The sequence below is a fragment of the Gallinula chloropus genome, assembly GCF_964237585.1.
Source record: "Gallinula chloropus genome assembly, chromosome: 2".
Lineage (NCBI taxonomy): Eukaryota > Metazoa > Chordata > Aves > Gruiformes > Rallidae > Gallinula > Gallinula chloropus.
In genome coordinates this window covers 54,361,001-54,374,030 of record NC_140086.1, presented here as the reverse complement: position 1 = coordinate 54,374,030, position 13,030 = coordinate 54,361,001, and the positions used below count along the sequence as shown (strand labels likewise).

Sequence of the window (13,030 nt, the reverse complement as noted above, 5' to 3'; positions counted from 1 at the left end):
ATCACTTCTCTCATTAGCCACAGAAGAGAGTAATCCATCCTGTGACCTCTAGGCTCCTGCAATACTTAGGGTGTTGGAAAGAGGGTATAAATCCTCCTAATGCAGAGGATTATAGAGTTACGTGAAGCAATTAGAGCTGTTTTTCTATTTGTAGCATGTTTACTTCTTCCCTTCCCATCTAAGAAGCAGGATGGGAAATCAAAACTCCTGCGCATCATTTCAAGCAGTTTTTTTACCAGCCTGTCCTCAGCAGCTGTGTTGAAAAGATTTGTCCCTTCCTGTTTGCTGTTGCTCTTCTTTTTTTTCAGCTAGTTTTTTTTTCTTTTAAATCCAAATTGCTTTCCCAAACTGCTTCATCATTAATGTTCACTGATAGCTGTAGTGTTACGCTCAGATGCAGCAGAGCATGAGGAGCATCTCCAGCTGATGCTCCCTTACAAAGGACTGCTCAGAAACAACCCCACACACAAGGTGTCTGTGCCAGAGGAGCTGCTAATTAGGATGGACTTTCTAAATCCCATAATAAGCAGCGGAGAGAAGAGTGATGGTCAGTGCGAATTCCCAGAGGGTGTTGACAGCCCTGCAGGCTTTTAGAAATACAATCTGTTTCACAGCCCATTAGAGGGGGGCAATAGTGTGCTCTGGAGCTGTATCTGTGTACCTGTGGTGAACATTTAGATTAAGCAACCTGCAGAACTGAATATTTTTGCAGAAGAAGAATGAGAAGTCTTATTACTTTTTCAGTCTTATCTTTCAGACTTTCACAATGCAGAACTAGTAAGTGAGCTGAATTTCAAAGGAGGTAAAACAGATTTGAAGGGCAACGGTGCTCAACCTCCTCATTCTTTCACCAAGTGAGAAACAGAGGTGAAAAATAAGCAGGTCAAAACCAGATCAATAACGTGCCCACCTGAGAGAACAGGTATAACATTTATTTGGCTGGTTGAAATTTGCTAGGAAACTTAAGCTTTATTATAATTTAAAAAAGAAAAAATGAAACACATTAAAGTTTACAGGTACTTGAATCAGAAGTGTGCTAATCTAATAAGTGCCATCAGCTTTTTAATGTTCATGCAAACATGCCCAATGATTTCTCATGCAAGGAGGTCTGCCTGCAGGAAACTAATGGATGCTACTGCATATGGGGTATGTGCAAGAGGTTCAAAAGAGCTCAGATAATTAAATTTGAGACATTTAAGTTAACTCCCCAATAATTATATCTTTGTAATTTAAATATAACTAAACAGCTAAAATTTTGTTTCTCCTTTTTTTGTGTGTGTGTGTCTCAGATTCATCCAAGATGCCAAACCTTAAAGAGAAGGACAAATAGAAAAGCACAGAGTAATTTCATAATGAAAGACACGTTTCTTGCAGTTTTGTTTTGACAAAAACTTTAATAGTAATTTCCAAGGTGAGCTTTTGAGCTTATTGGCGACTCCCATTTAAGATATCGTGAGTGACATATTTGAAGTCACACATGTTGCTTTGAGCATTGGATTAAACTCACACAGTTGACTGCAAAATCAAAACGTGTAAGGGTAAGAACTGGTACGTTTAGTGCTATCCCTCAGGGAAAAGTGGATGAAACCACCAGAGGCAATGGTCATTTCTGAAGCCATGAAGCAAATGAACAGTTAATAGATTTTCATTTGCTACGTAAGTGAGATGTAACTGCCAGTGTACCAGTTGCAATCATGCCTGCAGGTGTTTAATTGCTTATGCATATTTGAACCCCAGTTGCTTCATTAAAGAAGTTTTACTTCACCGCTGAGACTGCTGAGTAAATAGTAAGTGTCCCCAGAAGCCAGCAAAAATCTGAATAACTGCCAAGAGTAACTCACCAATTTCCAAAAAAGAAGGGAGTAAATGTTAGTCTTGATAGGAGATTGCAGGAGGAAAGCTGGCAACAGATACAACATTATGTCACAGGTTAGCTGCAGAACTGTGCACAGACTATCTCACTTGGTTTCTTCCTCTCAAAATGGAGTAAATAGAACATTTAAAGTCCAGACTTAGTGTTAGGTACTGCTGCTGGCTTTCTGTACATTGTCATCAGAAAAGGGTTCCTGTCTGATAGGAGCTTTGATGAGGTACTTGCAAACTGCCTAAAAATTAAGCTCTAAAGCATCTGGAAGGATATGATAGCTACTTACAGAGGAGTCACTGGTACCAAAGATATCCCGCACATCCCGGACTGTGTGCTTGTTCTTTTTCCTCAGGGTCTGAGTGTAGGTGTTGTACCTCTTCTGTACAGCGGCAGCTTGAGTTCGAGTCAGAGTGGACAGAAGGGCTTGGCCGTCTTCCTCTTCAGCTCCCGAGATCAATGTAGATAAACCTACATCTTGCAGCCATTCTGCCTCCAGCTCCCCTTCTGCGGAAGAAGAGAGAATGTTACCAGGCCTGGCACGGTAGGGAGAGGGGGCTGAAGGAAGGGAGGTGGCATGGTGGATCACCGACTTAGGATTTAGGTCCAAAAAACTCCACTTCCAATCTTTCTTGGGCCACAAATGCAAGTTAAATTAGTTTTGCCAACATGCTGTGAGCTTTCAGTTTGGCAGTCTCTGCACAAGGGGCTTAGGAGAAGAACCCAAGAGGTACTTTTAACCTGTACAGCAATAACACATGCACGTGAAGAAGGCACCGTGGGGTTGCTAAAAACTAACCCCTCGTTCAAGAGCATAAAGCCCTTCAGTTACCATTTATACATAGTGTACCACATGAAGCCATTTCTCAAGTGGAAACAAAATTGTTACTGCAATTAAAATAAGCAAAAATAACGAAGTGTTGAATACAATAGAAAAATATGTTGACGCATTAAAGATGAGACTGAAGATACCAGAGTGAGCTGGTAATCAGACACTTGGTGTCAACTCCACACTGAGAGAAGTGTGATGTCCACCTAGTCCTACAGCCTGTTTTGAAAAAAATGATTAAGAGCCAGAGCTGTTCATTACAGAAGACAGGTTGTGTAGGAGTAGGTGTCAAAGAGGCCAGGTAGGGGTGGAAGTCATAGAATGAGTTATCCTTGCAGGGTAGGTGCCATCCTGATTTCTAATAATTAAACACTGGCTAGTACTCTATAGCCCCGCATTTTTCAATATCTTGATTAGTGAGTAATATCTTCTTGAATGCGGTTCAATACCTGTTTTTACTGGTTCATCACCACAGCTGGTTCCATAATAAGGTTATGCACTATGTGAAAAAGTGTTTTCTTTCCTGGTTCTATCAGAGATGGGGAAAGCTTCTGGTATCTTCTCATAGAGCCATCTCTGCAGCCTCCCCACCTACTCCCCACCTTGCCATGCAAAGCAAATACAGTGTTCCTTGCTACCTGATACACTAAATGAGTATTCCTGGAGGACAGGCAGAAGCTCCCAATGTACCTTATCTAAATAATTTAGTAATTTCAAATTTTGCTGTCATTGTTTTTTTGTCTGCTTTTTAAAGTAAACATAGTCTTTCGAAATCTCTCTTCACAAAGGAGATTTTGAGGTCCTTCCTTTTACTTCTGTGAACAAACCCAGCTCTACAATATGGTGCTTGAGACAATACAATAATTGCATTCCCCCTTTACCTGAGGAAGTATTACAAATAAACGTGTCAAACAGGAAATGGATTGATTTGCAGCATGTTCTATAAAACAACTCGTCAATGCACTTATTCTTCTTGTCCCAGCAATGGTCTTAATGGTAGGCTGGTATTTCCACTATCCTTTTATTACCTCTTCCTGACACCACCAGAATGCAGGAAGATTGATAGACACCAGTTTGTCACACTTTAGCAGTTAGGTAGGCAACAAGGAAAATTACAGGGCCCGACCACAATGACAAGTGAAAGCATCTTACACGTGTGCCATCAGACTTCACTGTTACCTGCTTTGTCTCTTTACAAAACTCTACAATAATATTTGCTTCTAAAACCCATGCTTTCTGTTAGATGGGGTGTGACTGTCTCTGTATCCCATGAAACAGCTATTCTTTGCTCATATCCTTTGTGCATCCACTGATAGGATGACAGGCTCTTTCTTTCCCTGCTTTGTAAGCTTTGAACTGATGGGTTTTCTGCTGCCCTCATTCTCCCCCTCACAAGGTCTCATTTCTGTGTGCCACTGCTCTAGCCACATCCATTCATGTTACAGTTTCTTAATTACATTCATTTTGGCTTTTGTCCTGACATATTCTTTCCAAGAATTTGGTTTTCAATCAAACTTGGCTTTCATGATGCTATGAAAAATAGCAAAGCAGACATGAAAGTATGCCTGCTTACCAGCACCCCCTGTGACTTGTTTTCTCTGGCTGTTGCCCTTTTCCTGTTTCAACCGCTCACAAACAATAGACGATGAAATAACAACAACCAGTGGAGTAGAACTATTAAAGAGAAGGAATTTTTTTCATAAAAAAACCCTCAACATTTTATGACCTATAGGTTTAAATAAGGACTAAAATAAAAATATGGGGTTTTACAAAACCGTATTTTTGAAGTGGTAGCTGCTTAGACAGCAGGGTCTTGATAGTGTGTTTGATTCTGCTCTACCAGAAGACAGACAAGTAATCAAAAGGGTTCCCTCTAGTTGGTAATTCTCCTTTTCTTATAGAGATTGCTAGAAAGGAGGTGTCCCTTTCTTTGAATTTCAGATATAACCTCAAATAACTCACAACATCCCAGCCTTGTAACACCAAGTGTTAAAGCAATTTGGCATATCAGTGCCATCTTAACTACACCATGACGTCCTCTTGCTCCAGCATTATTATCCCTTGCATCACTTGTTTGGACCTTCTGTTCTTTCTTGGCCATAGCCATTAGTGTTAACAGAGTAAGCATGCTGACGTCTTCCCTTTCACGTGTGATCTGGCAAAAACCAGCATTGTGGTTTTGACAGTATCAGTGGTGTCTGGCTGCTATGACTCTTTGGCTTCCTTCTTAAGGATTCTGCGTCTCTTCCTCTCAAAGACATTTAAAAAAGGTGATGAATATTTGTTTTTATTTTGCCCTAAGGACTTCCACATTGATTTTCAGTGTTTTGATCCTTGGCAAGGAGTGTTATCCTATTAAGAGCTTAATAGAACTCACTATTATTGCCAGGATTTATAATCTCAGATTGAATATAATCCTGAAGTTAATAATTAGAACAAGTACTGCCTGGTTTTGCAATATATATGACTTTAAAATAACAGTATGAAGGTAAATGAAGTGTGGAGATGTGCTGCATTTTACCTTGCAGTCTCATTTCTAATTCAGGACAGAGGGCAAAAAATCAATGCAGTGTAACGAGGTGTAGTCAGACAATGGATAACATGGGATGGCAGCAGAGTTTGCACTGCTGTGAGCTCCTCTATTGCTGTGTCCTGCTAACTTACCTGGCTTGGTAAGTCACAGATATGTAACATTCACCTGAACATGCAGACAATTTAGAGACATCCAGTTCACACTGATAATTGCATGCAGGAGACACAGAGAGGTTCACAGTCTGTTGCTGGGGTCTCCAAGCTAGAGAGCATGATCAGACAGAAATTTTCCCAATAACGTCAAACTGATTTCCTGCCTTCCCATAACAATTACCATAAAGTTTCAATGTTGCACCTTGATTTACTTTTATTTGAGACCATAGGCCAGCACAAAGAAGTGCAGTTTGGATTTAAGCTGCCAGACCATATTCCTAAGGGTGTACAGTGACTGGTGAGCAGAGTTCATCTCCTTTTGCTTCCATGAGAGCCCTATCTGGAGCTAGGAAGTGGGAGGCATTCCCTAAGGAAACAGTGCATGACAGGAGCTAGATATCTCTGTGAGGGATACTTATCATGACTGGTTACATATTTGGTTCCTTAATAAAGTAGCACTCTTCTCCCTTTTTCACCTTTCTTCCCAGTAGTAAGATTAATGACATCCCATTGCACGTCAAGGTAAGAAAAACACATCATAACTTGTGTTAGTGATTGTATGGAAAGAACACACCATTGTTCCAAAATCTATCCTTAGATCAGTAGTTACAAGACTATTGGTCATAACACATGAAAGGGTTGCAAGCAGTTATCAGTGGGTCATGACTCAAAAGAAACTGGGCTTTATCCTATAGTAACAGCTGGCATTTTGTGTTGCACAATATAATGTGTTTGTAAGTGGGGTCATAACTGGAAAAAAATGAGAACTGCTGTTCTAGATGCTATCAAGCCATCTAACACAAAGCTGTAATGCAACAAGATGGTGCAGACTGTTACATGTTTTTCCAAATACATTACACAAAGAGAGAGGGGGAGAAGTAGCAGAATGAGGTAGTAATACCTTCAGCATAATTTGTATAAGCGATGAATGAACATTGAAAAATGGGGAGTCTGAATGATGGAGGCATCTATATATTCAGACTTGCCTCTAATCACTCCTTGAAATATATCTAAATAGTTAAATCTCAGAGAAACAGGCAGTTATCAAGTTTCTGATAGCACCAAACAATAGCTAACTAAAAACTTCCGTAACTATCCTACCAAAAGTGAGAAAATTGGAAATTCCAATATACTAAATTCATTTTTTGGTCATTTTGTGTGGTTTTATGTGTCTTGAGTGCATTTCTTTAATGCTGGAGACAAAGTTTCTGTTTAGTGCCTCTCTTTTCTGAGTTGCAGCACATCTGTTCTCCTGAAGCACAAATAAAATCAATGCAAAAACCTTACTTCAAGATTGAATTACCATCCCAGTGCATGAACCAGACTGAATTATTGTTTCTTTCCAGTGTCTCTTGTACACTGTGATGTTCAGAAGTGGAGCTACAATGATCATAAGCCCAGCCTAGCACTTTTGCTTGTACTGGATGACATGAGGAGGGAGATCAGGACATTATTAAAGAGATGAGGCAAAGCCAAGGTGTGAGGAAGAAGTGGTTTTCACGTGCTCACCGTCAGCAGGTTTGAATTCCAGGAGGGTTGCTTCTTCAGATCTATCTTCACTGCTCTCCTTGATGCTCTCAACTTCACACCAGAAGTCCTCCATGGAAGTGCTGTCCATGGAGGCCTGCGAGTTGGAGCGGCTGAATGCAGGAGGAGGTGCAGACTCGTTGGAAAGCATTCTGTTAATTCTTCTACAACGAGGGAGAGACTTTCTGAAAAGAGATAGTAATGAAAAAACTATCTATCAGAGAATCATTTAGGCTGGAAAAGACCCTTAAGATAATCGAGTCCAACTGCAAAGCTAATACTGCCTAACTTGTACCACACCAACAAAGCATGTGACTCAGTACCAGGGAGGTACCAGGGAGGCAAGGAACAATGTGCTGGAGGCAAAATGCACAGTTCTGGTGGTCTTTATGACCTCTGTGGCTCCTACCAGTTATGTCTGGAAATTTATTTTGTGTCTAACAAGTTATGTCTTTAATGACTTTTAGAGTTTTACAGCCTAGAGGGGAAATCATGAGATACAATTTCTATTTCTAACACTGCTGCCCGTCTAATAAGACACTGGAAAAGTATATTAACTTCTTTGTGTCTGGGTTTCTTTCTTTTCCTTCCTGTTTTGCTTACTGGCTGACATGCTTCAATGCAAAAATCTTTGGGGAAAAATAATCAGACTTGGGATCCCTGAAATATTTTGCAAACACACCATGGCTCCAGGAAAGAATTGAAACTTGAAGTATTTTAATTCAGAAGAATAATAACTTTTTATGTGAAAATCCTTTAAAAAAGAACCCTTTTTTCTTAAATGAAATTAAAATAAAAGAAATCTTATCAAAAGTTGCCTTTGAAATGAAATAGTATGTTTTAGGCCAAATAATCTTTTGATCACAGGTTCAGAAAAAATTACGATTCACTAAAAAATCAAATTTCAAGTTATAATTCAATACAGCAACTGAATCAAAACAAAGAATTTTGTTCCTTATTCCTTTGTTCTTGACTTTTCCCACTGTAACTTCTTGCAGCTGAAGACAGTTATAAAAGTTCATACAAAATCTTATAAAATACCTACCACAGAAGTCTTGCCTGACTTTGCTCTTTCACATTATTATGGCTGCAATATTGCAAGCAGTTTTTGTAAGTGTAATTACAGTAGTTACAGTAAACAGTAATAATAACCACAACAATATTTGTACAAAGGAGTCAGGAGGTAACACAATTATGGCAGAGAGCTAGACTACAGGAATTAATGGAAAAATTTCTCATAAGGTCTTCTGGCCTTCACTTATCTGAATTAATTCAAAAGCAGTTTCCCTTTCTCTTCCTTTTCTTTATGGCATCATCCTGCCAACAGGCCTTTGTTTAAAACCACAGGCATCACTTTTACTCCACTAAAAAAACCAAAAGAAAACACTTCCTTTTCAGTATTTCCCTTCTCTTCAAAGTTTTTGTAAGAGATGTATAAACAACATATTATTTAATAAAGCTGACTGGACATGCTTTTCCCACTTTGTGGTGCTGTCTCTCCTGCATACCCCCCCTTGTCAGTAAAGGGCTGGCTGCTTCCCTGAGGCTCCTGCAGCTTCTTTGCTTCATCTGGGTGGTCTCAGGCAATTCTTTCTGGGCTAGGTCTGAGCCCCTGGTTGGGGAGCCAGGGTGTAAGCAGTGGAGCACAACAAATCCAGCTGTAGACGCTATCACTGCTTAAAAAAGGCAAAGCTCAGTATTTTGCCTCTTTCTGACTTCAAGGAGGTGTAATTTGGATGATTCAGATCTCAAACCTACCCATGTGCTCCTGGCCAGCTGCGGGGAAGCAAAGCTTTCAGATGGGTGACAGAATTTCAGCCGAAAGAAATGTACTATGGAGCAGTGGAGACACATCTCCTCCAGGAAGAGAAGCACTGTCTTCAGTGTTTCTGTTCTTTTTCTCCCTCATGAACATCAAATGACTGTTTGCTTTTAAACATAGCAATGAAACTGCTATTGTTTTAATTAGAGCAAGCCACGGTCACCAAATCTGAGAAGAATTTGTGACACAAATGTGGTTAAAGCTATTTGAGTGCTTTCCATGTAGCTCTTCCTCTGGGGAGATGCGAGCTTTTCAGTCAGCTTTTGTTCTCAAAGACTCAAATGACTTGGATACCTGATAAATCGTAATTACTGGAATTATTAGTCTGGAAGATGCGGCCTCATTTTAGTTTAATGAATTCACCTCTCTCTCTTACCCGTATCAGCAAGGAAAAAAAAATGCAGGTCTCCCAGGACTTAAATATAATACTGAACTAAGCATCCTTGAGCATGTTTTTTCACCAGCAGAAGCAGAACCCCCAAGAAGCAGCCAGAAAACTCCCATCTCTTCAGCTGCGAGCCAGTGGGGATGGGGGAAACAGCTCCCGCCAGCCAATTGCTTACTGCTGTGAAAATCTGTGCTCTTTTGTTTAAAATGTGATAGTGAACACAAATAAAGAATAAGGCAAAACTTCCTGCACATTTGGGGCCCCTTTTCACTGGGTGCTGCACTAGCAGAGAGAGATGCCAAGGTCCGGAGGTGCCCATCCTCCCACTGCAGCCTGTCCCTCCCTCACCTTCTCCTCAGCCTGGGGCTCTGCTGAGGCCCTGCATGCTGCTGCCCACTGCACAATTCCGATCCCTCCTAAGTACAAACCTTTGTGAGAAGTAAGTCCCTACATCTGCTGTACAGTGCAGCCCAGAGCTCCCACACTAGTGATCGTAGAAAGAAATGCTCTCACCCGTCTGATGACAAGAGGGCTTTTTCCCTGATAGCATCTCCCATCATTTAGTCTCTCATCATTTAGTCATGGTCAGGGAATTCAAACATTTCCTGCCCTCCCAGCATGAATCCTGACCATGACCCTTCTACTCTTCACGCACCACACCAGGCTGATCCTTGGGCTCTGGCTCCATCAGCACTTCAGCTAGCTCAAACCAAGGCTTTTAATTTCACCATATTAGGAAGAAAGAGGCTTGGTGGGTTGCTTCTTTTCTCCCCACAGTGAGACTGCTATTTTGTAATATTACCATACCAAAAAGCTAAATGCAAAACAGACCATGTAGCATGGCAACAACTGCTGTGGCAACCAGCTTTACCAAATACGTCTAAGGTTCCTGAGTAATTAATGTGCATTTACAACAATATTAAAAGTATGAGGCTTATTCAGAAAATCAGCTGAACAAAGTCTCCTGAGAACCTCATATCTGAGGCTTGTTATCTCAGCCTGGATTAAATCAAGCTGTGTAAAATTCCTGTTACAAGAAAGGTTCGGCAGAGGTGCTTTATCCTTATCGGTAAACAGCTGAAGCTTGCTTCCAGGTGGTCTGCTACAAACCTTCTGCAATTATTTCCAGTCTGCCTATTAAAAGCTCACGTGTTTGAAAAGACCTCCGGCTGCCGTTCTGACCCATATACCTGTGGCTTCTGTCCTGGAGGAAGTGGTCTGGCTTTTATGTGATAATGGCAGTTGTCTCCATTTCCTCCAGCCAAAACTGCTCAAAACAGATTCAGGAAAAAAAAATCTTACTGAGGAAGCAAAGCATATTCTTCACTTCTTTTAATTCATTCTTGAAGGACACTGAATGAGCACTGACTCAGCAAGCTGCCTGCCTGTCTCAGAAATAGCTCAACAAGCACTGGTTGCTTGTCACCTGGGAACTCTGGTAGCAGAAAACCTATGTTCCTGATACCTTTTCCACCCTCAAGGCTTTCTGGCTTGTTTGCTTTTTTCCTCAGTGTCTGTAGAGAAGTTTACAAGGATAAAATATTTTTGCTGGGACCAATCTGTTGTTCTTGAAGAAAATTTGAAAACCAGTCTTGTTAGGTAAGTAGCAATCATGAAAGTTGTGCTCAGTTTCATTTGCTCCCCCCCGCCCCTCCCCATGGATAGTGGTGAGCTAATCTGAAAGGCTGAATAAATTAAACACAGGAGGGATCTCAGATCCTGGCTTCCTGGATGGAAAATTCTAGGAGAGAAGGAGGAACCTTAAAGCACTGAGCAAAAATTACAGCCACTCCATGGAATGTGCCAAAATTGTTTTCAGGGTGGGGGAAAAATAAAAAGCCACACAGACAGAAACATAAACACAAACCCTTCAAAAAGGAAAGAAAAAGAAAGAAGGTGAAAGTGTCCTACAATGTCAAAGGATAGATAGTGCTTCTATTACTGGATATTGGTCACAGAAACAAAGGGTTAAAGAGTGCCTGCAAGGAGAAATATGATGGTATGGTGTAGAAAGCTTTCTGTGGAAAGATTTCTGCAAAGCAGCAGGGTATTTCCATGGGGCACAAGAAAGCTGATCCACCTGTGTGTGACTGGTTTTGTCCTGGTGTATGTTTATAATGTTGTTGAAATGCAATAGCAAACCAGCCCCACTGAACCTATATTCAAGGTCTGACAGCACACATTGATTTCAGGACAGCCAAGCCAAATCCAATGCACAATTCTTATTCTATCCCCAAAGCTAAGGTTTATCAGACTCTGGTTCAATGACACCTAATGCTTGCTCACAGGCTGACTAATGATAAAGTCAGGCTTGTGTATTCAGTTTAATTAAGTAATGGGTGGTAAAGAATCCATAAAGCAAATAGGAGCAATAAAACCATGTTGTAGTTAAAACCAGCATTTAATCCTTGTTTACACAGAGACAGCACATTTTACTCTTGTGGGTCATTATGCTTCATTTAATTCGGTGGGTCCTGAGCCTGCTCCACCACAATTAATCACATTTGTAGGAATGAAAAGTATGAAGGATACAAATTGTCATGGTCATTTTAGGACTAAGATCCACCTTTCTCATATTGCAATAATTCTGTCAGCATAGCCACTTAATCCAGTGAGGTAATTAGTGTCTGAAAAACACAACAGTGAAGAGTACAGTGCTGTTTCCTGTATGCAGAACTTTCTAACCTTCAATCTATCAGAACAATACACCACATTCTGACAAAAACAATAATTACCCTCTCTCTACTCAGCTCTTCCCAAGTGTAAAAAAGGGGTGGTATCTTGTAGTGACAGGGAAACTAAAATTATTCCTCTTTATTAAGAGCTGTTTTTCTCTGTTCCAGAATATTAGGAAACAGTCATGTGTCAGTATTTATCTCTCTTTTTTTTAAAATGTGTACAAAATCTAGGCAAAGGAAGACCGAAATAATATCTTTGTGCACAGTTCATGTCTCAGTTGCCTCTTGCCCCAGATCTCTTGTCATCTGGCTCCTTTTTGGTGACAGTGTTCCAGCACTATTTGCAGCTTGTTTCCTTTTCTTCATGCTTGGTGGCTTCTGCTCAGAGAGGGGCTTATCTCAGACAATATCCCCTCAACTCCATCTGCACACTTCCGCTTCTGTCTTGCAGATGTTGGTGAAATTGTAGGCAGTGGATCCTAAAGTGGCCCTGTTCTGTGTCTAACATCTAGTATAGCAAATATTTAACCTAGCGTGCTCATTGATTTCACAGTGTCACCCAACTTCCTTTGTAACAGTGTTTGAGTGAGAAGCAGAATAAGATTTTAGTTCATTAATATTTTCTCATCCTGTTGTCTAGCAGGGCTCCAAAATTGTATGAATCTCATTGCTCTTTTTTGCCAACTGCATTTGAAATTAAGCTGTTTTCACTTTACTGTATGAACCAGACTTGAAAACATGGGAATTCAGTACTTCGCATGTCTTTGTATTCTACAAAACATTCTACAAAACATCTTTCAGTGAATGATTAATTTTACTTCTAAAGATGCTTTTCTATGTCCACAGACATTTTTTGGACCAAAAGGATTTAATAAGTCTTAAGATATAAAGACTTAAAAGAGAGAAGACTTACAGAATTTAAAGCAATTGAAAGAGTTTTATATTTTTATTTACAACCACCTGCAACAATGGGAATTAGGAGATTCAGCTGTAAGGTTTGCCTGCCAGAGTTACCTGCCAGCATTTAAAAATGTATTTCACCTTGGGCTCTTCAGCTCTCTCTTATGCAACCATCCCACAAGTGTTACGGAAGTCCCCTGTCCCCCTCTAACAAGGGACACATTGTGACTGCTCTGCAGCCGAGCATGGAGATTGCAGAAGAATCTCTCTCTGTTTGTGCATTTCAATGTAGGGACTCTCACAATCAGACTCTTTGAGCTAGAGGAGTGCAGGGAAT

At 40.5% G+C, this 13,030-nt stretch overlaps 1 protein-coding gene across 1 annotated transcript in view; it reads right to left on the bottom strand.

Annotated features, from left to right (window-relative positions):
• The window catches only part of ARHGAP28 (Rho GTPase activating protein 28), a gene marked incomplete at both ends in the record, with an annotated part of 70,842 nt that overhangs the window by 23,552 nt on the left and 34,260 nt on the right, over positions 1–13,030 (bottom strand). Inside the window, 2 exons of the mRNA XM_084280319.1 lie at positions 2,154–2,371; positions 6,888–7,090. Of these exons, the coding sequence (XP_084136445.1) occupies positions 2,154–2,371; positions 6,888–7,090 (421 nt within the window). The remainder of the gene's footprint in view (positions 1–2,153; positions 2,372–6,887; positions 7,091–13,030) is intronic.